Source organism: Bactrocera oleae, chromosome 4, assembly GCF_042242935.1.
Source record: "Bactrocera oleae isolate idBacOlea1 chromosome 4, idBacOlea1, whole genome shotgun sequence".
Taxonomy (NCBI): domain Eukaryota; kingdom Metazoa; phylum Arthropoda; class Insecta; order Diptera; family Tephritidae; genus Bactrocera; species Bactrocera oleae.
The window spans coordinates 71,347,557-71,375,504 of record NC_091538.1 but is presented as its reverse complement, the minus strand read 5'-3'; the positions used below and the strand labels follow the sequence as shown (position 1 = coordinate 71,375,504).

General features: G+C 35.4%; 1 protein-coding gene across 1 annotated transcript; it reads right to left on the bottom strand.

Moving 5' to 3' along the window:
• Positions 1 to 1,252: 1,252 nt before the first annotated feature.
• On the bottom strand, positions 1,253 to 18,515 carry hbn (homeobrain). The gene is made up of 5 exons (XM_014229690.3): positions 18,000 to 18,515; positions 11,704 to 11,983; positions 10,389 to 10,518; positions 2,703 to 2,790; positions 1,253 to 2,323 (listed from the first exon to the last, which is right to left on the bottom strand). The coding sequence occupies exons 1-5, from the start codon at positions 18,127 to 18,129 to the stop codon at positions 1,857 to 1,859; spliced, it is 1,095 nt and encodes a 364-aa protein (XP_014085165.2). The 5' UTR covers positions 18,130 to 18,515; the 3' UTR covers positions 1,253 to 1,856.
• Between the last annotated feature and the right edge of the window lie 9,433 nt (positions 18,516 to 27,948).

Here is a 27,948-nt window from a genome sequence, read left to right as displayed (position 1 = left end):
TTCAGCTTGTTCATATTGCAGCTATTTTTCCCAGAAATTCTTAATCCTTTACATAATTACAACAAATAAATATGTATGTATGTAGCAGCCATATTTGTAACTTTCACATTTCCTTATATTATATCCTTTGCCTATCGTGCATTCTCCAGCTGTGCGCTTGAACCAGAAAGAGTGGCTGCCATCATTATTGACGAATATTTAATAATTCTGCTGTGCAACAATTAAATAAGACAGCACTGTATTTAACGCTGCGTGAGTCCTACATACTGGTTTCCGTCTGTTTTGTGCCCTCCTTTTCACCCATCTCTCATACACAAGGAGGTTGCAACATTGAATTTTAAACTTCTCTACGCGTCTTTCGTATACTTTATACCTAGTGAGACATATTGAACCATAATTTTACAGCGCTTCACTGATTTCTGCAATACATTGGCTCACTTTCAATATTTCCGAAGATTAACCGAAAATAAATATATAATTATATATCTAAATATAAGACTATTTATTCTTATCTTCATACATTTTCCTTCGCACAAGAAGATAGCACTTTATATACCACAAAGTTCTGCTCTGATTTTAAAGTAGTGTCTTAATATGAGTTCTTCAAATAAGGAGGTTCAAAAAGGTGTGGCAATGTCTACGCAGAGCAAGGTCCTTGTAAAACAAAGCTTATCCGTATTAAGAAAATGTTCGTATGTCTTAAGTGAAAAAAATTCCGTAAAGATGTAGAGATTATTATATAGGCTTTATTCTTAGTTTCTAAAAAATTAATTCATCAAAATGAACTAAAACTCAACAACTCTGGCATCTCTATCTCCTAGACGAGAGAAAAGCTCTCGAAGGTTATTTCTCAGAGATTGTGACATTGGCTGTTGCTCAAGTGTGCGTATTTTCTCTCAAAAGAATCGAATGTGTAGCTTTGCAATAGTTTCAGCAAATACCATACGTAGATCGTTCCAGACATTGAAGATATGACTACTTTATAGTGATAAGCCTCATTTCATTATAGTATTTACAAGTCTTACTCTAAACTCTTCAATTTAACATATAGCTCGATATTATTGGCTCCTTTTTAGTGTACCTTTGAAAGTTATCCGAACAGAGAAGGGTCCGAACCGACGCGCTAAGCATTTATCAAGCAAACCTTTAGTATTTTATGATCTTCAAGGTTTAAGTATTGGTATTGAAACACTTACAGGAAAAAATAGAACAGATATACGTATTACTGTGTAAATTATTAATTTTATTTTATTAAGTACTCTTATTGTTTATTCTTTTCTATAATAATATTTAATGTACAATAATTTTACTCTATTAAACATTTGCTCATATTTTTATAAGTTATCACTACTTTATTGATTCTCATTCAATATATAAAACTAAAGAACTGTTTTCACGGTTAAAATATTTCCAATAAACCAAAAGACAAATATTTTCTCATAATTTATTTTTGTTTGGTTTGCTGCTGTGTCCAGGAATTTTATCAAATGTTATATAAATGAAATCAATCACATATGAGGGCTTTATATTATAATAATTACAAAAGGTTTTTTTTTTAATATAAATTCGATCTCTGGAGATAAATACTAACTCATAAGTATGGCCATAATTTTGCTTAAACGCTCAAGTCTTTATCACTTTCTCTTCGACGCTTCAAACCTAAAAGCTATCAACTTCTGTTGAAAATAAATTATTTTTTATTTTATTTATTTACAAATTAAACTTTTTAGCACTGATAATAATGCTTAGTCCGATCTACTTAAGAGTGTTCAGCGTGTAACAATTAACGAGCCACATTTGTTCTGCGACTAAATCGAAAGCGCCATCAAATGGCCGTAGCTGCTTCAGGGCAAAGTTCAGTCCTCACTTTTGGTCACCACTGAGACGGGCGTCGAGGCGCTGCTCGCTACGCTTGGCGCCAACGGGCTTTTGGGTGAGGCCGCAGCCGATGAGGTGAACGTAACGCCACCCGCCACCATCGAGGTGGGCACCAACGAGACGAGCGCTGCTTGCGACTGGCTGGGTGGGCTGTCACGCGGACTATTGCTGCATGGTGGACTCACTTGCGCCGCCGAGTGTAGCGACAGATTCTGCGGGTAGCCAGCAGCGAAGATGCCATTCAAATTACTCAAGCCCATGTATTGCGAGAGGAGGGTGTGGAAATTGGGCAATTTGTAGTGCGGAACAAGGCTGGGTGGCAGCAGCGCAGGGTTGAAGTGTTGATGTAAGGCAAAGTGTGGTGGCCAGAACTCGGGTGGCAAGGTGGCCGGATGGCCGGGTATGCCGTGCGGAATTGGTAGGCCGAGTGGAAAATCAGGCAGACCTGGAAATGCAGAAAGAAAAGAAATTATGTTCATTAGTAGATGTCAAAATATGCGATTGCATGTCAAACCAAAAAAAAAGTGATAATTGAATTAATAATAAAATTTCGAAAAGTTAATTAAAATGGTTATTACTTCAGTAATTTGTTATTATGAAAAGCGAGTGTAATTAAAATAACATTAGCGTCAATTTATTTATTAATCAAATTTAGCAAGCCGTTTTTATATTTAATGAGAAAAATGAAAGCTGAGCAGAAACTATTAACATTTTATAAGCAAGCATTAATTTAAACAAGTTTATAATAGGTTTTGATTGCGAACCGCAATGTTATAAAAATAATTTCCGCAAATTTAAATTAAAAATATGTTATTAGTACCAACCTTGATCGGGTAGCAAATATCCGTTTTTATCCTGATTCATAAATTTTTCGCGTTTTCGCCACTTGGCACGCCGATTCTGAAACCACACCTTAAAATAAAATAGAAAATAATTCTAATTAATATAAATGTTCAAGAATTGTAAACTTATTTTATCAACAAGAAAAGCTTATATCTATCAACTGCATTACATTAGTAAATAATTGGCTTGTCGAATTTTAATGCAACAGCACTACAACCCCCGAGCAATCCACAACTACTCTACAGCATGCCTACAAGGGCGAATATTCGCACAATATACCAGAGCCTTTCAACAGCATTCAACCCTCTTTTCACGCCTTGCTGAGTTGAGCTGGGGCAGCGGAGGACAATAGCATAGCAAGCATTACAATAGTATCCAATCGGAAGTCAGCTGCTCCTCCGCTTGTCTTCAGTCAACAACCCTACATTAATCCCAACAGAGCCAGAACACATTCGCATAAACGACCCTGCCTCCTGAACTAAGTTAACTAAGAAGAAAGTGCGCATTTGACGCCTTAACCAAGTGGCATGCAACGCCAACCACCAGAATTATCGCATCAGGTGTTTAGACAGATGACTGTGGTGAAGCTGCAAGCCCTTTCGGCAAGTTGCGAAGAAACTACAACAACAAGAAATATCTCGGAAAGGTGAAAGACTGCAACCTCTATCCACCTTCATGCGCTCGAACCTTGTTCAGTCGCACAAACAATTATTAAATGCAATTTGCAATCGTGTTTAAGCCGAGTGCGCCCAATTTAACAACAACGAATTGGCTCTGTATATACATACATACAAATATATCTGTGGCACAGAGAAAGCAGAGCTGGTCTTCTCAATGGCTTTTACATATTATTTTTGCTACTTTTTGACACTGGTGCATGTAAGCACCGGGTAACATTAAATAATATAGTTTTAGAAGCTTGTAAGATGTTATAAGACAATATTACTGACTTTCCGAGCTTATTCTAAAAATTTTTTATGATATCGAAAAGCAAAAATTTACAATGGTCTACAACTAAGTCTGTGAGTTTCTCTTTCACTCCGGGGTTATATTCACACATACTGAACGTCTGGTTCACAAAACGTTAAAAAAATGTGTGTAAGCGAAGTTTTCGGAGCTTTTTTTTCTTCGATTTACCAATATATAGAAATATTACACATGAAATTTAGCTCATTCCTCTGAACCAGGTTCCTCCATATTATTTAAACATCTCATATGCGCTAAATTAATGTATCTATTTACATCTTTCGACTTAACTCACGCCCTAAAATACGCAGAATAACAGGCAAATGTGCTTTAAACAATGAGCTTTTATCGAACTTGTGTTGAGAGTTGAATTTCGGCGTGGGCGTGTATGGAAAACATTTCCGTTAACATGTATGCAGCTGGCAGAGAGCAATTTCCTCAGCACTGAGCACCCATACTTGCATCCAGCGACTTAAATAGATAACTGCTTAAGTGCCCAGATCCTTTTGATGCATTGTACGCAAGCCTTGTACTGTGGCTCGGGCGTGTCTGCGGTAAATGTGCTTGACGAGATAGTGTGTGTGCGTGTATGGGTTGTTGCGGTGGGGTATTAAGAAAATTAATTGTTTGTAAGCAAATTTGCACAAAGCCAAGGACCGAAAACCGGAGCGATCACCACCTCAGTGCCAGGTCAAAACAGCAAAAACACCGAGAATGTGTAGCAAAGTTCACCAAAGTTGAAAATTTCAAATTGACTAACATTTGCATGCCTTCCTTTAGTTCTACAAGAAGCAGGAGTGCTGCTAAAATGTGGCAACGTGGGCAGAGGGAGTTTGGAAGACATGTAAGCTGACGAAATTTTAAACAATGCGCAACCAAGTGCGAATATTGAAGCTATCAAGGAGTATAAGGGCATTTAAGGTTTAATTTCAATAAGCGGCTCGCCTCCCTTAGGACAATCGACAAGCGGTCGTCGTCGCTCGACGTCGGCAGCTGCGTCGACTGTTCGCCCAACAATGCAGGCGCAGCAATGCGAGAATAAAATTAGTAATGATTTCCTGGCAATAATTGCCCTAAATGCTGTCATTTCTAGATGACAATGCAGGCTAGTCGGTGGTAGCATGAGTGGGGAAGCAACGGCAAAGAGTAGATATGTGCAAAGATGATTATTGTAATGATGAAGACGAGCTGCATGACTGGTTAGCGGTGGGGTAGGGTTTCGTTGACAATCTGCAATATTCTAGCTGCCGTAGAGCTCTGGGCCTCATGTGAGTGTGCCTGCAAAAGCAAACACACGAGCTTGTGTGTGTGTGTAAAAGGAGGAATTTAATTGTTGCAAGGGCTGCTGTAACGGCAAGTGAATATTCGTATCATTTTCTGGCACTGAGATGAAACGAAAAATATAATTGTGCTAAATGCTTTGCTTTATTCGTTTATGCCAGAGAATAGTCGGATGTGTAGACACGCTTCCGGGTAATTATGTGAGCAGAGGCATTTTATGCATGCCTTAATCTACAAATGTGCCATGAAAAATATTTTTTATATGAATGAAATAGATTAAAATTCTTGAAATTTTGAAGAACTTTTTAATATTAAAAAAAAAACTCCAAAAAATAATCAAAATAATATTTTTTACTATAATAAGTTTTAGATGAATTAAGTTTTCCACGAACACCCAGAAGAAAACATCGCAGACCGCATAAAATATATATTTAAATGATCATCGTAAAGAACTTAGTCGCTTTAGCCATGACCGTCTGTCTGCCCGTCTGTCTGTATATACACGAACAAGTCCTTCAGTTTTTGAGATATCGTTCTGAAATTTTGCATACTTTCTTTTCTCCTTAAGAAGCTGCTGATCTGTCGGAACCGCGAATATCGGACCACTATAGCACATAGCTGCCATACAAACTGAACGATCGGAATCAAGTTCTTGTGCGGAATCATTTGTATTTGTGAAGGATATTATAGTAGCGGCCCAACCGAAGTAAACGTTTTTTGTTTTTCTTTTTTTAAGTTTTATTCTATTTCGTCCAAAATTTTCCGTGTCCATATCCACTAAAACCCTCACTAAGTATGTTTGCATAAATAATTCTGCTGTCATATTAATGCCAATAAAAATGTATCAGCTTATCAATAGATATCATATTTTCATAGACATGAACATATTTCTCTGTGGCACAACAACAACCCTATCAAATCAGAACGATGAATATTTATACAAATTGTCTGATACTAAACTAGTTACCAGCCAGTTTCAAACGCAAATCCATGCACACATGACTTCCCATACCATATGTGTGTGTGAATGTGCACATGTGTGACCAACGCGATTGTATCATATTTACATACACACATTTACTTTTTTTCGACTTAATTTTTTCTCGCTCAATATGCCGCCACCAGTCGGCGCTCATGTCCTTCCAAGTGCATTAAATCCGAAAATAATTGCCATCTTCATGCCAACATGTTGTCCGCCGAGTCCATGTGTCCTTTACAAAGCACACACACACATATATATGCAAATAAATATACACATGTGTGCGCTATACAAGCTCGTTGAAGGCTCATTTAATGCAGATAGGAGGAAAAAAACCCGATTGATTCAATGACAGGCAGCCAACCAACAAATGCATTCACGTACATATGGATGTATGTATGTATAAGAGTATGACTGTATGTGTGTGTGTGTGTATGTGTATAAAATGTGTGGTACTTGTTAGCGATTTAGTGACTACTAATCGGTGCATTTAAAAATGCTACAACACGCTCATTTATCCTCATACGTCCAGTGTATACCATAATGAGCGTGTGTGTACGAGTATGTGTGTTTGCGGACACCAGTTATGGGAAAGCAATTGAAGTGCGCGCGAGTGTGAGCGTGTATTATACGCGATTTTTGATTTTTTCGCAAACTGATACTATCAATGACCAATTTAGCTAACAAACGGATTTGTTCCATCAACAAACTCTCACACACACACACATATTTTATTTTTTTTTTGGTAAGTCATCAAACGTATTATAATCGGAATACTACAAGTACGGATATGTTTTGAGTAGAACGTTGGGAATGCTTTTGGAAAAGGTATCAATCACGAGTACAACACATGTAAACATACATGTGTGTATGTGTGTGTACGCGCGTGTACGTTAAGTCTATTGGTGTTTTTGAATTTTTTTTTTCAAATATCGCTAAATCCGTTTTTGTTAATTTCGTGCTCAAATTGTTCAATAAGCCGTTATCTCAATTTGTTGTATTACGTTTTTTATTGCCGTCATTATAGTCGTGTCATAAGGGTAAAGGGGATTGCGCTTGTATTTTGCTGATTGATCATCATTATTCACACACACACACATGCACGATGGAGGGGTGAGGGGTGGTGTTTTGGCATATGCTCAGACACTACCGCTTTGTGTTTAATCTATGGCCCTTGTTGGGTCAAATTAATGTAAAAATAATAACAACAAACACTCAATAGCCAATTTAAAATTGCCCTTAATGGTACTACAATGCAGATTGTGGGGGAAACAAACTGTTTGAAGATGAGCTATCTATTTTATACAAGTTTGGTATCTGAGCCAATCATCCGTTGAGGTATATGAGAGTTTTCGTATGTATAAAATAGATAATTTGTAATGAGTTTACATAAGTTGATATGAATTTTGTGAAATCATTTAGTTAAAGCTGCTGAGAAGTTTTTTTGCATATCTCATATCTAATTTAAAATAAAAAGTTATAGGATGGTCACTCAAAAACTACTTATTATGTCGAATTTTATAAGCTGTGACTACGTTTTTCCAGAAATATACTGCATACAGCATTCCAAATGCTATCCAAGTTAATAATGTCTACTTCAAACAGTGATGTGAAGAAATTACATGCTTCTTTATAAATTCGCTTTTAAATTAAATTGTGATTCCCACGAAAAATGTTAGCCATTTTGAGCTTACGCTAAATATAAAGTGAAATAATTGCAATGGTAACTCGTTTTGGTTTATCTCAAGGCATTTTTAAAATGAAATCATTCACTTTACATTTTCAATATCATATAAGGAGAAAATCTCAAACAGTTTTTAGTTAAAGCCTTTTAAAATGTAGTCGCTTGATTCAATCTGCACCGTGTGTTCATTTTTGAACGCGATAATCTGATCAAAAAACGAATTTTCTTAGGCCAATAACAACCAAACTTTAGAGTAAAATTCTAATTTTTAAAACACGCCGCCATTTTGTCAATTATTGCTTCTATTTTCTAACGTAGGTCATTTTACGGATAATTACTTTTAGTAGAGAATTTATTTTTAAGGTTTCACCCACAGAGAAGCGCGCAATTGATGCAGCAGTGGAGGACCTTTTGCAACTTGAAAAGTTCGTAAAATATGTAAAAATATACTCTTAAAATTTTAAAACAAATAATAAAACAGTTTTTTTTTCGAAAAACACACAAGTATGCCACTAAAATTTATATTATGAGCAGTAATAATGCCAAACAATAATATTATATTTCTATAGTTTTTGATAATAACAATCGATTGTACACGTTAAACATCGATCGTGATCTCCATTAAATATATAAAAATATTAACACCGCGAACTTTTTATTGCCTAAATTTGCAGCGACGACCTTTCAAACAAATCAGTGACACCGTTCACTAATTCCTAAATGCAATCAAATGGAAAATCGCTATTAAGAACTCATTGCGGCACTAATGAAGGTGATGAAAAGCAGGGAAATAACACCCCACTCCTTATTCTCATGATATAAAAAATTTGTACACGATTTTTGAATGCGTAGCATATACCCAGGCGCATATGGGATAGTGTTAAACCACCCTAAAACTCGTTGACTGCAAATGTTTTGTATACACAAAGCGATTTAAAGTGTTTTAACGCTATTTACAAATGCACAGAATATACACAAAATTCGTTTCACCAACAACCACTACAAATAAAATTAAACAAAAGCACCATGTTGCCAGTAAATTAAATTCTCATCAGTGAAAAAAGCGAAAAAAGCAAGCTATCAGCAGCTTTGGATAAGCGTTCAGCGGACGGCGCGTGCAGCATGTATTTGATTGTGCGACAGCAACAACTGTAAGTCGCTACTTGACTGGCATTCTTATGCAAATTACGCAAATACACATACATACCATACATATGTAGGTACGAGTATATGTGTGTATGGCAGTAGCTTTAATACACTGGCGGTTAAAACCTCCTTAAATCAGCACAATGATGCGCAATGCTCAATCCTTCATTTGTATTAACAGTTGAACTGCCACTTACTTGAACACACAAACCCACCAACACAGTTGCATGCACATTTGCGTATGTATGTGTAACATTTGTATTCGTTATGCTTGATTGTTGCAATTGTTGCGTATGAAATTTGCATAATTAGCAACATAATTGAGTGTGGCTACTGCATACAGCTACATTTGAACATGCTACATATTGTGGCACATGCCTTTTTCATCCACACTTGCAAAATTGCTTAATTGTTGCTAATTAACCCATTAATCTGGAAATTGAAATGCGAAAATAATTACCAAACAAAAGTCATTGCTGAATTGAGAGCCAAAATTTGTGCCGTCAATTAATAATTCGCATTGTTGCAAGCGATTATGTTGCACTTAAATTGATATACGCTTATTTTTTGTATATGTATGCGAAATTATTGCTGGAATACCCTTTTTCACCGTAAACAGAGTAGTAGTATTTTAAAATTGCCACTAAGTTTGTAACAACTAGAAGAAATCGTCATAGATCGTATAAAGTATAAATATAAATGAACAAGATGACGAGTTGAGTCGATTTAGCCATATCCGTCTGCAAGTACAAACGCGCAGTTTTTGAGCTATTGATCTGAACATTTTTTTTCTCACGCGCTCTTCTTTTCAAAGATCTACTAATTTGTCGGAACCGCCGATGTCGTACCACTATAGCCTAAAGCTGCCTTACAAACCGATCAAGTTCATATATGGAAAACTTTTTTATTTGACCGATCAAAAACAAAATACAAATATTTATATAACCTTTATGCTATAAAAAATGTACACGTGAACACAAATTTTATCAACGAAATATCCCACCGAACGGCACGCGAGCTATAAGTGAAGTTCTCGTAACTTCCAATTGGATACTCAAAGGATAACAAACCCAATATAAATTTATTACAAATTCAAATCGTACCGAAATCTAATAGAATAACCACTTATTTTGCTATTAAAAAAAAATCTCTCACGAAATATTTGCTATCACAAAAAACTGTTACAAACAACAACACAAATTTAGCATCGCATATGTGTGTAGTATGTATGCACCGTCGAGAGCATCTCATCATCCACTTACAATCAAATTGACTCACGTGATCAGACAATTGCACCATTAATGCGACCATTATAGTTGATATTAAAAGTGCTTTATTGCAACAATCGCCATGGGAACATCAACACGAAAATGAGATACAAATAAATGCTGCAAACACACACACATACATACGCACACATTTGCGCGCATAAAAAGCAGCAGCTGCCATTGTTTGTTGCTAAAATGCGCTAATCCGTACATAATTACAAAATCAGATAACAATTTTCGAGCTGCAATCGACTCCTGCGCTGCCAACCAGTGACTAGTGCGAGTAATTGTTTATGTACTCGTATGTAACAGATGATAAAATCACAATTCGTCGTCTATTTACCTGTACACGTGCTTCGCTCAAATCCAAGCGCATCGCCAAATCTTCCCTTGTGAAGACATCCGGATATTGTGTCTTCTCAAAGGCGCGCTCCAGTTGATGCAACTGAAATGTTGTGAATGTGGTACGCGATCTGCAATGGCATCAATGGAAAAGAAATTAATATTATTGTTATATTTGTATTTAAGGCTCGAATAAATGAAATCATTGTATAAATGAAAGAACTTGTCTCAATAAATCAAAGCCGCCGCTTTGGCAAGACGCTCAGAAGCTAAATTTAATGCGATTTCTTTTCGCCTCTTGCAAATTGCTTTTATCGACATTCGAGTTTATTATTCACAGATCTTTAAGCGGATTTTAATTTGGCAATAAAAAGTATCCAAATAAACATTTGAAGTTATTTCTCAGCTTTATAACTGTTTATAAGCAGCTTGCGAAATTATATAGCAACAGTTTTAATGAAGAAAAACAGATTCAAAGAGAAACATTTCTAATCAGTCATTTGTATTCGAGTAATAAAAGAGTTTGAATGCTCCTCATCTTAATTCGAAACATTTTCAGACAATTCAACGGTGTCAATATTTGTAGTAGAAACTATAGTGCAGTATCAAAAAAAGTTTTTTTCATCTCAAAATCAACAATAGGACAAGTTTTATTTAATAAATATTTATACCCTAAACAATATTTATTAAGTTTGCCACGAAGTTTGTTACACCCAGAAGGAAATGTTGGAGACCCTATAAAAAAATATATATATAAATGATCAGTCGATCAGACTGAGTCGATTTAGACATGTCCGTCTCTATATACGCTAACTAATGCCTCAGTTTTTGAAATATTGATCTGAAATTTTGCACACGTTCCTTTCTCCCCAAGAAGCTGGGGTAACGCCGGCATCGGACCACTGTGAGATACAACTGCCATACAAACTAACCGATCAAAATCAAGTCGTTTGTTATTGGACAAGATATATTCTCAAAATTTGGCACAGATTATCGTCCAAGGTAGACCTATAATATTCGAAAAAATTGTTTTACAAACTAACCGTACAAAATCAACCTAAAAATTTGTCTATACCCTTCCTGCAATTAAAATGCATCCGTGAGGGATATTTTAGCTGCAGTGCAGCTAAAGTTAACGTTATTTCCTGCTAGAAACTTGATTTCTTAAAGTATTAAAGCCAAGTAAAAACCAAAAAATTTTGTTTTCCGGCTAAATGGTTCGCAGTCAACTCCCGATTACCTTTTAAAATTTTTTTTTATTAAATCACAAAAATAAATTTGAAAATATTTATAATGCCATATTGTATAATCCTTACCTTCGAACCTTACGCGGTCGCTCCATATCGCCCAAATCATGTCCGCTATTCAGGCTATTCGACAATTCGTCGTCATTATCCACATCGAGACCGTTGTCAATATTTGTTGGAGATTCGTCGCGTTGATTCATGTGATGACTGTGATGCAACGAATTCATGCTACTCATATTGTTGTTGCTACGGTTGCCGTTACTAGAGCTATTGCTAAGATGATTATTCATATTGTTGTTGTTGTTATGTAGAATATGTATTTGATGGCTATTCAAAGACTCGGTGGAATCTGAAAAAGCAGAAATGATTATTTGATTAAGTTTGCAAGTAATTTTAAAGAAACGTTTTTCAAATACAACATATTTAATTCTAATAAAAAATAATAGTAAAGCTATAGCTTTATAAAAAAAAAAAAAATTTAAAAAAAAAAATTTTTTTTATAAATATTTATTATTAAGAAGGCTTGACTGTATTACAACACGAAGGCAGTTCATGAATTCATTGCACACCTTTTTGGGGTGGTTGCGCCTAATTCATATTATTGTAATAGCATTAAAAAATGTTTAAATAGCTAGTCGACTAAACACTGGCGTTTCGCATTGATATTTACGCGCATTCAACGTCAGCTTACTTCTGCTTACGCAACGTCTCGCATACATGCCTCACCAACCCACTTTTCCGCCCATTCTCAAGCTATGCCCGGCGAGTGTATAAACAAACCAATTCAACCCGACTTCTCAGCGCCGCTAAACAATTGAAAATTTCTTCTTCAAATACTTCACGAAATAATTTTCGAACAATAGCAACAACAAGCATGCCGCATGACTTTACTAGGCACCAAAGCCGAGCACACCACACACACACACACGTTTTTAAGCGCATTTGTGTGTGTGTGTTTGTTTGTATTTTTACCAATTGTGCACTTCTTTCGTTGAATTCTCGCTTCTCGCTTGGTTCGATCGCATAATTGTGTACACACACACTCACACATTTAGCGCTTATCGGTGCAAATTTCAAAATCAATAAATCAAAAGAATTTTTTCGGTAAACACACACAATTGCCAAGTGTGCAAACAATGGGTTAAAAAATTGCAAATTCAATTCAATAAAAAGAATTATGCGTTGCGTTTGTTGCCTCATTTCCATTGAGTTTCAATTTGATGGCGTTTCAATTCAATTTGATTTGAAAGAAAAAGTCCATTGAAGAGTGTATTTAAGTATATATTTTGGCTAAGTGCCTAAGTGCCATATACATTTAGATAGGTATTTGTGTATGTGTCTCATGGCATTCGTCTGTATGTATGTGCCTATGCATATGTGTTCGCAGGGGTTAAGCAGCAATTTCCTGCGCTGTAGATATTCACCAATTTAAAATTCGACTTGGGTGCGAATTTGATTTAGTCCTTTTTTCCCAAAAAAATTTCTAAAGTTTCAGGAATTTTATTACAGCATTTCGTATAAGCATCTCCTCAAAATTTAATCTATTTAAGCCAATCATATAAACATTCTGCATTATAGTTGCTATAAAATGTTTCATCGAACTGAAATTTTATTTTAAAAATTAAAAAAGTATAGAATTTTTTTAATAATGATTTTTAATTTTATTGGCAAACTCAATAAGTAAATTAATTGAACAATCGGAATAAAGTTCTTGTAGGGAATCTTTATATTTTTGAAGGGTATAATAGCTTCGTTGCAACCGATGTTAATGTTTTTTCTTGTTTTTTGTAATTTTATTTGATCCGACAAATAGCTTCGTAGATAACAGCGAGTGTTTTTTAAATTAGTTTAATCGGCTTTCAAACCTTCAAACGCGTTTTTAACTTCCCGCTAAGAAAATTGAAAATTTTTTTAAAATCGGGAAGATATTTGTTTCACCCCATTTTGCAAAAATCGAGTTCTCAACAGATCTCGACGTTTTGAGGGTCGAGGAAGCTTCCCCGAACATTTCTACGATGATGTCCGTATGTCTGTATGTATGTGTGTGTGTGTGGATGTATGTGACCCTCTTATAACTTTTAAACGGCTCAACCGATTGGAATAAACTAAACGGCACTTCATTCACTTGAATTTCGTGTAAGTTTGGACCCAATCGGACCAGTAGATTTTGAGAAATCTCAAAAATAAAAATTTTGAAAAATCGTTTTTTTTTTCGAATTTCTTCCAAACGACTTGACCGATCAACACCAAAAACTAATCAGTTCTAAACCTTGAAAAAACACATCGTTTGCCGCAAACCGGGTCGAAATCGGTTGATTTACTTGCTAGATATCGAAAACGAAAAATTTAGAAGAGCTCAAAAGCAGTGAAAAAAGCGAAATTTGAACGTTAGCGTATGAAATTAGAGGGAAGTTGCAGGGATGGCCCTTGAGGCCAACCGTTTTCCACTTTTTTTTTCGAAACGCTGTTTTTGGAGTCTGCGATATGTAATATTTATTTGTTCTGCGTAAATAGAAACAATAAAATGTTTGATAATAGTTTCGATTTTTTCAGCCACTCTAAGTAAATTTTTTCACAAAACACGACTATTTTTTGTGACGGCGCCATTTTGTCCAAAATTAAAATGTTTACTAGTTCTTTTATCATTACCAGTATTCATCTATTTTAATAAAAAATTTGCTTGGTTTTTGAATTTGTGATTATTTTAGGCGAAAAATGTTACTCATCGCCAGACACCTTTTTTCTAAGGTCCACCAGGAGCTCGATTACGTGATCAAGTGAATCCAAAATTTTTCAAAATAAATCGACGATTATTAAAGTACATGTACATTATTTTTATTAATTTTTTAAATAAAATGGCTCTTCAAAAAAAATAAAAAACACGTTGCAAGTTGATATAAATTGAGTATTTTCAAAACATTTCATTTCGAATTTTATTTTGGTGAAAACTGTTAAATATTTTCGCGCTGGAAAATTTATGCATAGCTACGCCAATCATTCATCTGTAATCCACTAAAATTCCTTTTTGAAACTTTATAAAACGTCAAAATATGCTGTTGAGCAATTCAGCTATTAATCAATCGAATATTGAACAACAGTTACGTGCCACAGCAGGCTTCCTCTTTAGCATACAAATTGAAAATGCAGGTATTGAGAGCAAACCACATGTCATACCATCGACTGAGTCATTAACTCAATTATTGATATGGTTGACCATGAAATGGATCAGCTTAGAGCAATTTTAGCGCACACCATTGCTAAAATAACTGTTTTAGTATACACACACAACCGAATCAAACATTATCAAAGCTTTCCTCGCTCATCCTCAGCGAAGCGACCATTGATTGAGCAGATTACCAAACAAAATGCCATCAATTCGTCGGCACAGCATCCCTGCATATTTACACATACGCTACTATATATAAACATACATATATGTATATATAAACGCACGCGCATGAATAAAGAAAGCTTGTTTGAGTGTATGTGTGTGTGTTTGTGCTTGCTGGCAATATCGCACTTGACGAAAAACCACAGTGTGTGCAAATATTTTGGCACCTTCGGCTTTTTTGACTAAACCATGCACTGAAAACAACAACACGCAAGTGAGGTAATATTAAAACTGACGGAATCTCACATGAGCACTACTACTATATGCATGTGTTACGTTCACAAGTACATACAGACAATCAAGCATGCAAAGCTTAAACGCACGTTGTTGTACTCATGGCCGTGGTGTTGTCGAGTCCATTTGATTTTATGCAAATTATGTAGCCATTTTGAGCTGAGTAAAAGCTACCATGCCATTCAATTTGATAGCGGCGATTGTTGTTGTTGTATATATTATCGCATAATGAAGCATTAATAGCTGCATAGAACTGAAATTGAGGATACAAATGCCTACTTATATGACATGAGGTTAAATAATTTCATTTAATGGCAGTGTAATGTACGAGCGTGATTACTGTTTGCGAAAGTAAAGCTTTTCGGAAGTAAATTGTTCAAAACAAAAATTTTAAACATGAAATAACTTTTTAATTGAAGTGCATAGACTCTGAATATACAAGTATATCGCATTGATGGATTTTTAAATAATTATTCCTGTACTATATTTTCAGCCTCAACAAAATTTATAGCGCAGAAAAGTATTCTAAAAATCGTCGAAAAATCTGGCTGTAGTATACATATAATATTATATAATATTACAAATACCAAACGATATTGAGTCGCAAAGCTACTCAGATGTTGAGGAGTTTAAAGTTTTATTTGAAATTTAAAAGCCTTTAAAATTATAAATTTCTAATATTGCTTTTTTTATGCCCTGAACAAGGTATGCCCTGAACAAGGTATAGCAAGCACAGAAAAAAACATCGGAGATCCTATAAAGTGTGTAGACTCGTCATACAAACCGAACTATCAAAATCAAGTCCTTGTATGTAAAACTTTTGTATTTGACAAGATATTCTCCCAAAATGTAGCATAGTTTATTGTTCAAGGCAACGTAACAATCTCCGAAAAGTTTGTATAGATCGGATGATAGTATATTGCTGCCATATTAATTGAACGATCGGAATCATATATTTGTATGGAAAACTCTTATATAAATATTTTATGAAAAATTTTATTCAAAATTGTTAAATATCAAGAAATCAGCAAATATAAAACACGATACTGATAACGAAAGATTGTCATAACTTATGGGCGTTCTAAACTCGCTTTGATAGCCTTCCTGTGGATCTGCGCATGGGTGCTGCGACTAATTACAGCTTGTAATGTATACTTCAAGGCGTTAGAGCACAATTTTTTTCCGCTTATTATTTTCTCAGGAATACAATAAATTTCTCTCTCCACCATGCACGCAGACGTCTCTATTAATAATAAGCGTAATGAATGTTTCAGTTACAAATTTGCTTCGGGCCAAATATTTGTGTGTCTTGTTGTAATCAAATATGAAAATCGCATAATGTCACCGCAGGACATCGACGTTTGGCATTCGGCAGCGCTATGCGATGACGTCGTTCCGAGCAGCAGGCACTTGTGACTGAACAATTGGCAATAGTTTGACGTTGAGGTAAAGCCAACAACAACATGGTAATTGCGTGAAACTGCAATTCTATAACAACAACATTGATGCCGACTGGAATAAACTTAAAAATGTTTTGCTTTTCCATTTTGTATTGCCTTCTCACGCGCCCATCTAAGCTGTATTTGGATAGTTACCCCGTATTTAATTCGATGATAAGTAATTTGATGCTTACTTTCAAAATTGCCTCTCACTAGCTGAATGAATGTATATACAACAACTATAGTAAAATAATATGTGTGTGTATGTTGTCACCGGAGCTTCATTGTGCAAAATTCAAACAGCAAATTTAAAATCATACAATCTCTCTATGCACACATACCTCGTCCTTTTTCGCTCTTGGATATCCTGCTGTGTGTTCACGACAATTTTGCCGTCGCAGACATATCGTTGAGTTGTGAAAAATTATTAATTTGAGGCTCATTAAAATTTGATTACACGTCATGCCATTGTACACACTTTCCGAGGGTCTTCAACTGTTTTTCTACGTATATATGTATGTATACCATTTATTTTATAGATCGCATTGATCATATAGAAACTCGTCAATCGCTACATTGAAACAGCTTGAACTATATTATTGAAGAAACTGGTTTTGAAATTGAATTGCGTTGTTTAGTTTATTTTCTGAAGCGATTACGTATAAGCAGTAAATTACGGCGCTGATTTTTGGTATCAAATGATTAAAGTTAATGGAAAAGTAGGTGCTGTTCGAGCAGCAACAGTCAAGTATGGCCTACTTGACCAATTTGGCACTATAAAAATTCTTTTTACATTACTTCCTAAAGTTCCAAAACCGTTCTGATTGAGTAATAAAAGCAAATTTAATTGGACTTTCTTCTAAGAAATAACCGATTGACTAATCACAACTAACTAACTCATTAATCATCTGAATAAGCAAAATATCCTGAAACAATCATTAATCCAAATGCTGTTAGTACTATAAACATAGTCTGCGCCTTTTAATGTTTTGACGAATTTTACATCCAGTTCTGCACGTTCTGACATTTCTCTCTAAGCTATGGTATCAACATTTACGATCATTATTTTGAAATAATGATCAACTAAACTATTAAATAATAACTGCAACGCCTGTCGTAAAGATGTGCGATTTGTATTACCCATCCCATTCTCATTTTTCTTGATAAAAAATGGTGCGAAATATTTTCAAAAACTCTGTATTTCAATTGGCCAATATTTTGATACACATAGAAATCCCATATTTTATTAAAAACCAATAAATTATTTATACAAAAAAAGCGTTTTCATGCTATTGACTCACCTCTTCTCTTCGTCTGCGTACCCAAAATTTGATCAATGCTGTAGACAGCGCGTGGTCTTGACACGGGACCTTCCTGAACTGGACGCATAACTGGGGCCATAATGGGATGTGACGTTGTGGTGGACATCATTTTCGAAAAAAAATATTTTTCGTTTCAACTTGGCACTGAAACTTAATTGGGTTGCACTGTTTTCAACTTGGGTAAATATTAGTAACTGCGCTCTTGGTTCACAGTTGTTCGTTTACACAAAGTAAATTTATTAATTTAGTTATTTAATTGCACTTTTGTAAACAATTAGAAATGCTTGTTTGTATTCATAAAGTTAAATTATACTCAATTAGTTAGTTGCACTGCCGTTGGACACTTTCGGCACACGTTGCGTTTATGAAAATCGCATTTCCCGCGCGCACATATAATTGATGTTACGACCAACAACCACCGACTGACACAATAACCGCCTGGACTTTGCTATTTGAATGCCACCAAATTGAGTCAACTCGACCGAGCAGGCTGGCGGCAAGTGTCTGAATGAAACGGCACCACGGCAGCGGTGTGTAGATCCTGCGATGCGTTGCCAACCGTTGACAATGAGCTATCCTGTGTTGTGCGAAATGCTGAGACAAGCACCCTGGAGCGCGTTATCTCTTTCGCTCTTTCATGCCTTTCACATGGCAAGGAGCGTAGGGTAGTTTTCCGGTTCTTGGCCATTATGATGGGTTTGCAGGTAGGCGCTAAGACACATTAAGGGGTGTTGCCACACTCTTGCACACACACACACACTTTTTGTTCTTGTATTGCGTACACACATACACATAGGAAATTTGTTAGTTACGCACACATATACAACGCGCACAGGCTAACTCACACCCAGTCAAGAGACACATCAACGCCATTGCGCTCGTGCAGGAAAATGAGAAAAGACAACGCCAATAAACAACAGTTACAAATGTTCGTATTGTAGAAAAACAAATTGTTGAATTGGCTTTTGACTTATTTTCCATGGTGATAAAGCCAATGCGTTATCAATCACTCGCTACAATTACAAATACATTGTGCTCACTGCTCTCACTCGTGTTTTTTACTCTCATTATTTTGTGTGCATAGCGCAAATTAATTGATTTCACTTCACAATCGCTAATATCTATCGAATTAAGCGAGTTACAAGAGGTTATCGCATTATTTTTTTTTACAATTCTCTCTGAGCTGCACTTATGGAACGTGTTAGTTGGAGTAGTGAATGCAAAAAAATTAAAACTGAAAAATATTATAATTAGATAACCTGAATTACGATGCACGAAGGAACTTTTTTCAAAAATAAAGTCAAGTAAACTATTGTTTTTCATTAATGAAGCACCGCAATGCGATTACGAGGTTATATCCACTTGCGGGTCAGAAAAACGCGCAGACTTTTTTGAAGAGGCATTTCATTTAATAACAAATAATAAAAAATGCGTATTTTTAGAAATTGATGTAGCTTAATAATCGGCAATTCATTATTAAAAATTTTTAATTGGCTTATTCCGTAGGATGAGCTTATTCCTCTCCGAAAAAATTTCTCTGGCGGCAAGCAAGATTTTTCTATTTAAAATTATCATAAAGCCAAATAATTAAAAACCTATATTGACCATTGACAAAATGGCGGATAACCGAAAAACAATATATACAATATATATTACATTCAATGCACATATGTATAAGCAACAAGTAAGGAAGGTCTAAGTTCGGATGTAACCGAACATTTTATACTCTCGCAAAGTCAAATGGTATACTCGTTTGAGATTTCTTTGTGGATTGGTTGATATTTTCGGTAGAAGGTCAACTATACACTAGGGTCCACATAGTTAGTACTTAGGGGTTTGAACAGTTTTGGTTCGATTTAGACAATTTTTGGCCGCAAGGTGGCATACTTTAAACGTATTATTCACGCAAAGTTTTACGCCGATATAATCATTGTTGCCTGATTTGCATAGTGGAAAGTGAAAGAATCAAGTGGAATCGAAAATGGTGTTACATGGGGAGTAAGCGTGGTTGTAGTCCGATTTCGCCCATTTTCGCACTATGACATAGAAACATGAAAAGAACGTTATGCACCGAATTTAGTTGAAATCGGTTGAGCAGATCTCAAGATATGGGTTTTCACCTAAAAGTGGGCTGTGCCACGCCCACTGACTAATTTTGAACGCGGTTTCTATAAAGCCGATTTATACCATCTCAGAGATAAAATTTAATGTCTCTGGCGTGTTTAGTGCTTGATTTATCGCGCTTTTAGTAGTTTTTAACAGTACCGTTATATGGGGAGTGGGCGGAGTTGCCACCCGATTTCAACTATTTTCACACCGTCAATAGAAGTGCTAAAAACATTTGCTTCTAGTGAATTTTGTTATTATAGCATTAGCGGTTTAGGAGATATGCACATTAAACCTATTAGAGGCGGGACCACGCCCACTTTTTAAAAAAAGTTTTAACTGCAGATGCCCCTCCCTAATGTGATCCTGTGTACCAAATAACAGTCTTGTATCTTATTGCGGAGCTTAGTTATGGCAAGTTATTTGTTTTTGATTAATGGCGTTTTGTAGCGTGGCAGTGGTCCGATTACGCCCATCTGCAATACCAACCGTCTCACGGTACCAAGAAACATGTCTACCAAGTTTCATAAAGATATCTCAATTTTTACTCAAGTTAGAGCTTGCACGGACGGACGGACGGACAGACAGTCACCCGGATTTCAACTCGTCTCTTCATCCTGATCATTTATATATATATAACTCTATATCTAACTCGATTAGTTTTAGGTGATACAAACAACCGTTAGGTGAACAAAACTATTATACTCTGTAGCAACAGGTTGCGAGAGTATAAAAACATTATAGTTTTTGAAAGTCACAAGTGATATTATTCACTACAATCGGTTTATTCCGCACAATCGAAATTTGCTATTTTGAGTTACGAATTACGCTACAAAGAATATAAGAGAAAGCCAAAATAATCAAAAATACAAAGCTTTAGTTCATTCTTAATTTTATGAAGATAGAGAATTCTTTCGTTTTGTTTGGTAGACTTTCGACATAATCGTATAGAACAGATAGTAGATTTATCTCTTTCCTTGGCATATGTTCCCAAGCAGTTGAAAGCTATAGCAAATCATTTAATTTTACAGATTTAATTTTTCTCCACGTCCTTCGAGGTTCTTAAAATGAAAAATTAAAAAATGTACATCATTAAGATTTATTAGGTGGAGTACTTCGACCTTATTAAAAGAGTTTATTGTAACGATAGTTTAGACTGCCGAACTTCAACTCAATGAGAACATTTTTATTTAGTTGTTTGGATCTGATTTTTCTGCGATTTACTGTTCAAGTGGAACGTCTTATCAAGCTTTGGTTTGGCTATCTTGAGTTTATTAATATATTAAACGTTCAATAATTAAGTGAAACTTTTTAATGTCTAAAGCATTCTCCGAGGTTTGAAATTGCCTGTCGTTTTCAACTGTTATTAAAATAAACTCTCTAAGCCTACTTGGCTAATCTTACTTCATCAATTTATTAGGCTGATAATTTGGTTTTACTAGCTAAAGGGCAATGCGCTAACAATGCCCCTGCATCGCCTTTAAGAAAAGCAAAAATAACCGAAGCATTGAGATTTATTTGTACTCCAAATCCATGCACTGACACCGCGTAGTTCAGATCTTTATTAAAGGCACAATACTTTGAGCAGCTCCTATCAAAACAAAGGATTAACTAAATCGGCGACACCGCGCTGTAGCGAGCAATGAGCTCAGACAAAGACTACAAGTCGCCTGCGATTAGAGACATTGTCTTTTGTGACGTGTATGAAGGCGAATCGGTGGCTCTTCATGGTTGTGTGTGTAAGTAGCCTTAACTTATGCAGACACAATGGATGCTGACAAAGGGACACCTCATCCTAGCTGGCCGGTTACAGGTGCGGTAAGCAGACCGATAAGCAGACCGATTCGCTAAGGAACATTTGCATGGTGCGACCAAGTAAAGCGGATCAGTGTATCTAAAATAAGACAAGTTACCGAGGATTAGAGCGAAGCTTTACTACAAGTAGCCGTTTTCGAAAATTAGCGATCTATGTGTACAATAAGCGGTAAAATGGTCTCCCGCTGTGTTTTTGTTACGGTAGAATATATTTTCTTGTGGAATTGTTTTAGTTTATTTAAAAATTACATAAAATTGCATATTTCGATTTGTGCCATTTGAAAAGTTTCCTTTGCGGAATAAAATTACTTGGAGAGTAATCGTTTGCTAGATTATGATTATTGCACATATAACCAATAGTAAATTTTGATTATAGAGTTATACTTAAAAAAAATTTTTTTTTTCCATTTTTGGAAAATTAAACATAACTTTGACTTTAAATGCAGTATTGGCTTATAGTAAAATGCGAAAATAAAAAGTACTCTTTGAGGGTTATGTTATAACCTAGTTACCGAAGAAGGTCTGCCAAAAACCCGACAAAAGCTCTTATCCGACTATAACAATGATTCAAAATTCTATAATTTGTCAAAAGGTTTTATATAATTTGAGGTTATTTTGGTTTGGTAGACACCTGTAAAAGCAGAAAGATGAATTTAATTATGTCATTATAATATTACTACACAGTAAACAGAGAAAATTTAATCGTAGGTGCGATATTTAGCATTTCAAATCGTTTTTAAGAACATAGCTCTATGAAAGACGATGTATATTAGGATTACCACTCCGTCCGTAACACTCAGTTTCAAATCCTTGTATAAAACTGTTCTATGTGACAAGACATCTTCGTGAAACTTTACATAGATCAATATTAAAGGCTACAGTATAATCTCCAAACAAATTGTTTAGAACGGATCACTATAGCATATAGATAAAGATTCCTTATTAATTAACCTTAATTCGACTTGAAGGTTATTTATATCAAACAACATGGGCAGAAAGAACTAGAAAAACGTTTTCCATTGAATGCAAACCATTGGTCGGTTACGTTTTCAGATTTACGTTTACATGAAGTTGCTAAAAGAAATACCCCTGTAAAGGGTATTAGAACTTCCGAGATCAACGTTTTTTCTTTTTTTCAAAGAAAATTTAAGGTACTTATTACGGTTATTCGATTTCTTAGCTATTCGGAAAACGTTTTCTACAAATAAAAATATTTTTACGGCCTGGACTTCAATTCGGAAGACACTCATTGATAACAACAAAATGGAGTATTTTAAATGCTGTAACTATGCTGATTGAAGTTTATGTTTTACATATTACCCTGGTAATTAAATGCATTTTTGAATATTTGTAAAGGAAATCTTACTTCCTTCATTTTCAGAAACTGTTATTATTTCCCCCAAAAGGTTCCTTGCCTGCATGAAAATTTATAAAAGTGCTCTTTAAAAGGCTAATTGCGGACATCTTGATGGCTTGTTTGAGGTAATTTGATATTCAAACCTGCTTATCATTAACCTTGTTAGATCTACTCAAATGCTCAACAATTCAATTGACCATAGCAAAAATAAAACATCAGAAGACATTACAAAAATTTGCCGCGTCGAACGCCATCGACAAATTTGATGATACCAATTAAAGCGGCTTTAAAAGGCCCAAAATGCAAATCATTCAGAGAGAAAGCAAGCGGCCTATAATTAATGCAGACGCAATGAAGGGAGTAAGCGTTTCGCTCAACAATCGCCCGAGCTGTCAGCTGCACAATGGTACAACGCAATCCTAGATCCCGACACATACACACACAGACACACACCCAGACCCATTGTAAGCCGATTCACTTACGCTTCTTGTACTAACGAAAGTAATGATTTTGCATAAATTTGTGAAAAACTACTTAAGAACAAAAGCGGCCTACATTAGATTTAAAATCATTAGCAGCTATTAGCGATATAATGACAGGTAAGAGTGAAGCAGTGCCGCAGCAGCGAAAGATTGCGAATGCCTTCGGGCGCGCTAAGGCAAGCAAGCAACCAACTACAACTGCATCTCTCTGTTTGTGTCCATGTGTGGAGGTAAGCAGTAGCAAGTGAACTTGCAACAAAGTAAAGCGGGAGCAAACTATTGTTCATTGCAGCGCTACACACTCACATATACATACAATATATCCGTGCATGACATTGTCAGGTCAACCATGCACCGTAATCCTTGCGCTGTTCGGCGCGTTTAGTTCAAGTCTTTAATTAATACAAAGCAAACGAGGAATATTAGTTGTGGTTTTCACAGGAACTCTGCCAGTAGCCAGAGTTAACCGTCGTCACTAATGCTAAACTTAGAATTTCAAGAAATTGACAGCATTTTGCAACCGTGTTGAGCAACGCCTGCATTGTTTCCGCATGTGTACTCCAACAATGGCTATTCTCTGCACTGCTCTTCAGAGAATTGTTTGTGTATTGGATAAACGCAATCGGCAGGTACATTACATAAGATTCAGTAGTGGTTTACATTAGTATTTGCACTGAAAAGGGGTTTTAGAAAATAGTATAGAAATGGTATATCTTTAAGCAAGTTTTCTGCAAGTCAATTATCTACTTTTCATATTTAGATAACCTGCCAATAATGTGAAGATATTTAGTATCGTTTATCAATTGCTAACCTAGACCACGCTTGGAAAGGAATAACAAATTAAACTTTACTGATAAATTACAACTCTATGAAAATTTGTATGTCTTTGACTTAACATTAACTATCAACGTTTCGTGTCAACCAAAAAATGGTTGGAGCAAACAATTGATCCTATATAATATTATGTTATGTTATATCAAAAGATTACATGTTATGTCATGATTATGTCTTGATATGGTATTTCCAAACACCTTATTTTAAATCAAGTATAACGAATCGATTGGATTTGAAAAACGCATAAGTTCACGAATCTCTTCGGCAGCTTTAAAGCTTACACCAACGCCCCCTAGTTTAAGCCTTAGCTTATTTGACAAATAATATTTGGTGCAAAATCTCTTTATACCCTCTGATCAAATTTGACGCGGACTGGTCCAAATCAATTCGCAAATATTTTATTCCTAGATTGGCACAACCCTTTTTTATATTCGTGTGACATTTGATTACATATGTCAATTAGTATGTGTTTCTTCAAAAATAAGCCGAAATCAAAAAACAAAACGAAATTTGCTGAAGGCACTAAAGGTCCCAGCCGAGGCTTATAACAAATGCGCAATTGGATTAAACGTTTGCATACTTCTATTGACTTAGGTATCTGTTGTGAAGAAATAATTAATATTTGTACAAAAATACGTGAAAATGTAGATTTTTACAGTCCGGGTCAATTTTGATCAGATGTGACATTAACACAGTCATCTGGGAGCAGTCTTCCAGTTTTCGAAAAACTTTAGCTTATGGCTTACAAGGCTTCTTCTAAGTAATATAGAAGGCAATGGGAAAGAAACCGGGGCCCGTAGATAATTATAATGAATTTTAAAATATTAAATGGCGATATCGCCGACACTGGGAATTCGACCAATAGTACTCAAAATTACATTTTGAATTATTTAATTCTGGTAGATAATAGAGATCTCTATCTCGGAATATATGTCTTTCTGGTCATTCGAAAAATCGGCTTTGCGATCAAGTGATCCAAAAACAATTATCCCAAGATGCATTCCACCACGACACAATGAATTCATAAATGATGTTTCGATACAATTTAATTTTCTCTTATTTGCTTAAATTATAAAATATTTGTCCACAACATCATTGATAGGTTTCAGTTATTTGACTGCAATATTGAACTAATTTCAAATGTGATTAGGTTTTGTAAATTTCTCACCTTGTTTTTCACTTTTTCTACTGTTCAAAGAGTGTAGCAACCTGCATTATTCGCTCTCACCAGGCTTAATTGTCGTCATGACGTCATCGACTCATGGAGCATGCGCTGTTGATGCTACATTCTCATTGGATAGAAATAATACCTCAACCTGTTCACAACCCCAAGTACACGCATACTCAGCTGGAAACGGATAGGTCATTGTCGTCTACATCACTATCGTACCACCAAAAGACAAACTGCTCTACAGGTATGAGTATATATATATGTGTGTTTGTATGTACTTATATCTCGACTGCCCAGCCACCCCCTTATCTCAACTCAACAGCATAGCATCTCTTCGATGCGCACGGTTCCACAAGACGAGCTCACATCGACGCAAATCTCGTTTCACTCCTTTTGGATTAGTAAACAGATTGTAGTAATTTAGCCTCATAATTGGGTGTAGGAGTAGATATTATGTTCGCTAACTATTTCTGCAGTCTGTTGAATGTGTACTCATTGGTGGGTAGAGGAGTGTTGGAGAATTAAAATATGCTTATATTTTTATACACGGGTATATATTCCTTTGATTCCATTAGGTTAAAATTTACATCAAATGTTGTATTTGTACTCATTTTATATTATATTCGACTGGTTCATTTGTTAATTAGCTTAATTAATCTTTTAAACTAGATACACAAAATACCTATTCTACAACTAGTAGATGTAACTTTATTGAGTTCTTAGACATTTTTTCTTTTACCCAAACAAACATTTGAATAGGATTTCAAAAAAATAAAACACACACATCTCTGTGGTCTCAGTTTTTTCTCTAAATTGCCCACACGCTTCTTTGTAAAGTGTTTTATTAGCAAAACAATTGGTTTGTTTTCATCGGCCTAAATCGCCGCCCCCACTTTGAAATCTGTCAAAACAGTAGTCGCCAGCGTGTCTAAAGAAGCTACGCCTTGAGAATATCCTTCAATTGTTTGACAAGTCACTGCGAAATATGGTAGCTGGGTATTTGAATGCTATGCTGACATATGAGTCACACCATACATATATACACTATATAGTCTTGATAAAATATATGCATACGAGCTGGTGAAGTGTTACAGCTTAATTTCAAACAAGGTCACTGTGGTTAATTTTGGATTTTTTTAATATTATAAATAGCAAAATAGTCGTAAAGTGATATCAAAAAGATTAGTTTCGATTCTCAATTAGTGGACTATACTTTGCTGTAATTATAAATATGGAGAGTTTCAAAAATGAAGTTGAAACCTGTTAGATTCGATCATTAAAATTAATTTTAATAAAATTTAAAATCCTTATAAAGTATAAAAAAAAGATAAGTTGTACAGAAACTATAATACCCTTCACAAATAAAATAGTTTCCATAGTGCAAAGTTTCAGATCGATATCCCAAAAATTGAGTTACTACTTCCGGTACATACAGACAGACAGATGAAATCGACGGGCATGGCTAAATAGACTCAGCTCGTCACCATTATCATTTATACACATATATAATTTATAGGGTCTGCGACGTTTCCTTTTGGATGTTATAAACTGCTTGGCAAAATTAATATATCCAACGCAGTGTAGAAAATTATGCAAATATGACAATTCCAATTTTCAAATAGTTTTTCATAAACGAAACACTGTGCCCCAGCAGATTGTTGCATTACTCGGACACTGCCAAAAAAAACCAGTCGCTATTGTACGATTGTTTGCAGTTTATTTCACTTTCTTTGCGGCGACACTTTTATGCAAATCGCTTTCAAATATTTTCCTATGATTCTAGTAGTGTTATTTGCATTATTGTGTTTTTTTTTTGTCTTTTTTCTCTTTTCTAAGTAGCCTTACTTTCTCTGCCTTTTCCTCCCACATACTTTCTATTTTTAGGCTACACACAAAGCCGAGCTCACATATCTTTTCACAGGCATTGTTATTCTGCATTGTTGTCCTTTTTCCTATTGCTTTCACGTTCATGGCCTTTTTTGTTTGCTATTTTGGCTGGTCAAGGAGTCGCATTGTCTGCGGTGCACAATTTTTATGTAACTCAAGTGGCCAAACACACACATACCCACACACGAATATTAAGTACTCACGTGTTTTCCATAAATTCTTCGCCTGTATGTGCATCCAAAAGGTGACAAATGAGCGGCACGCCCACATATGCAT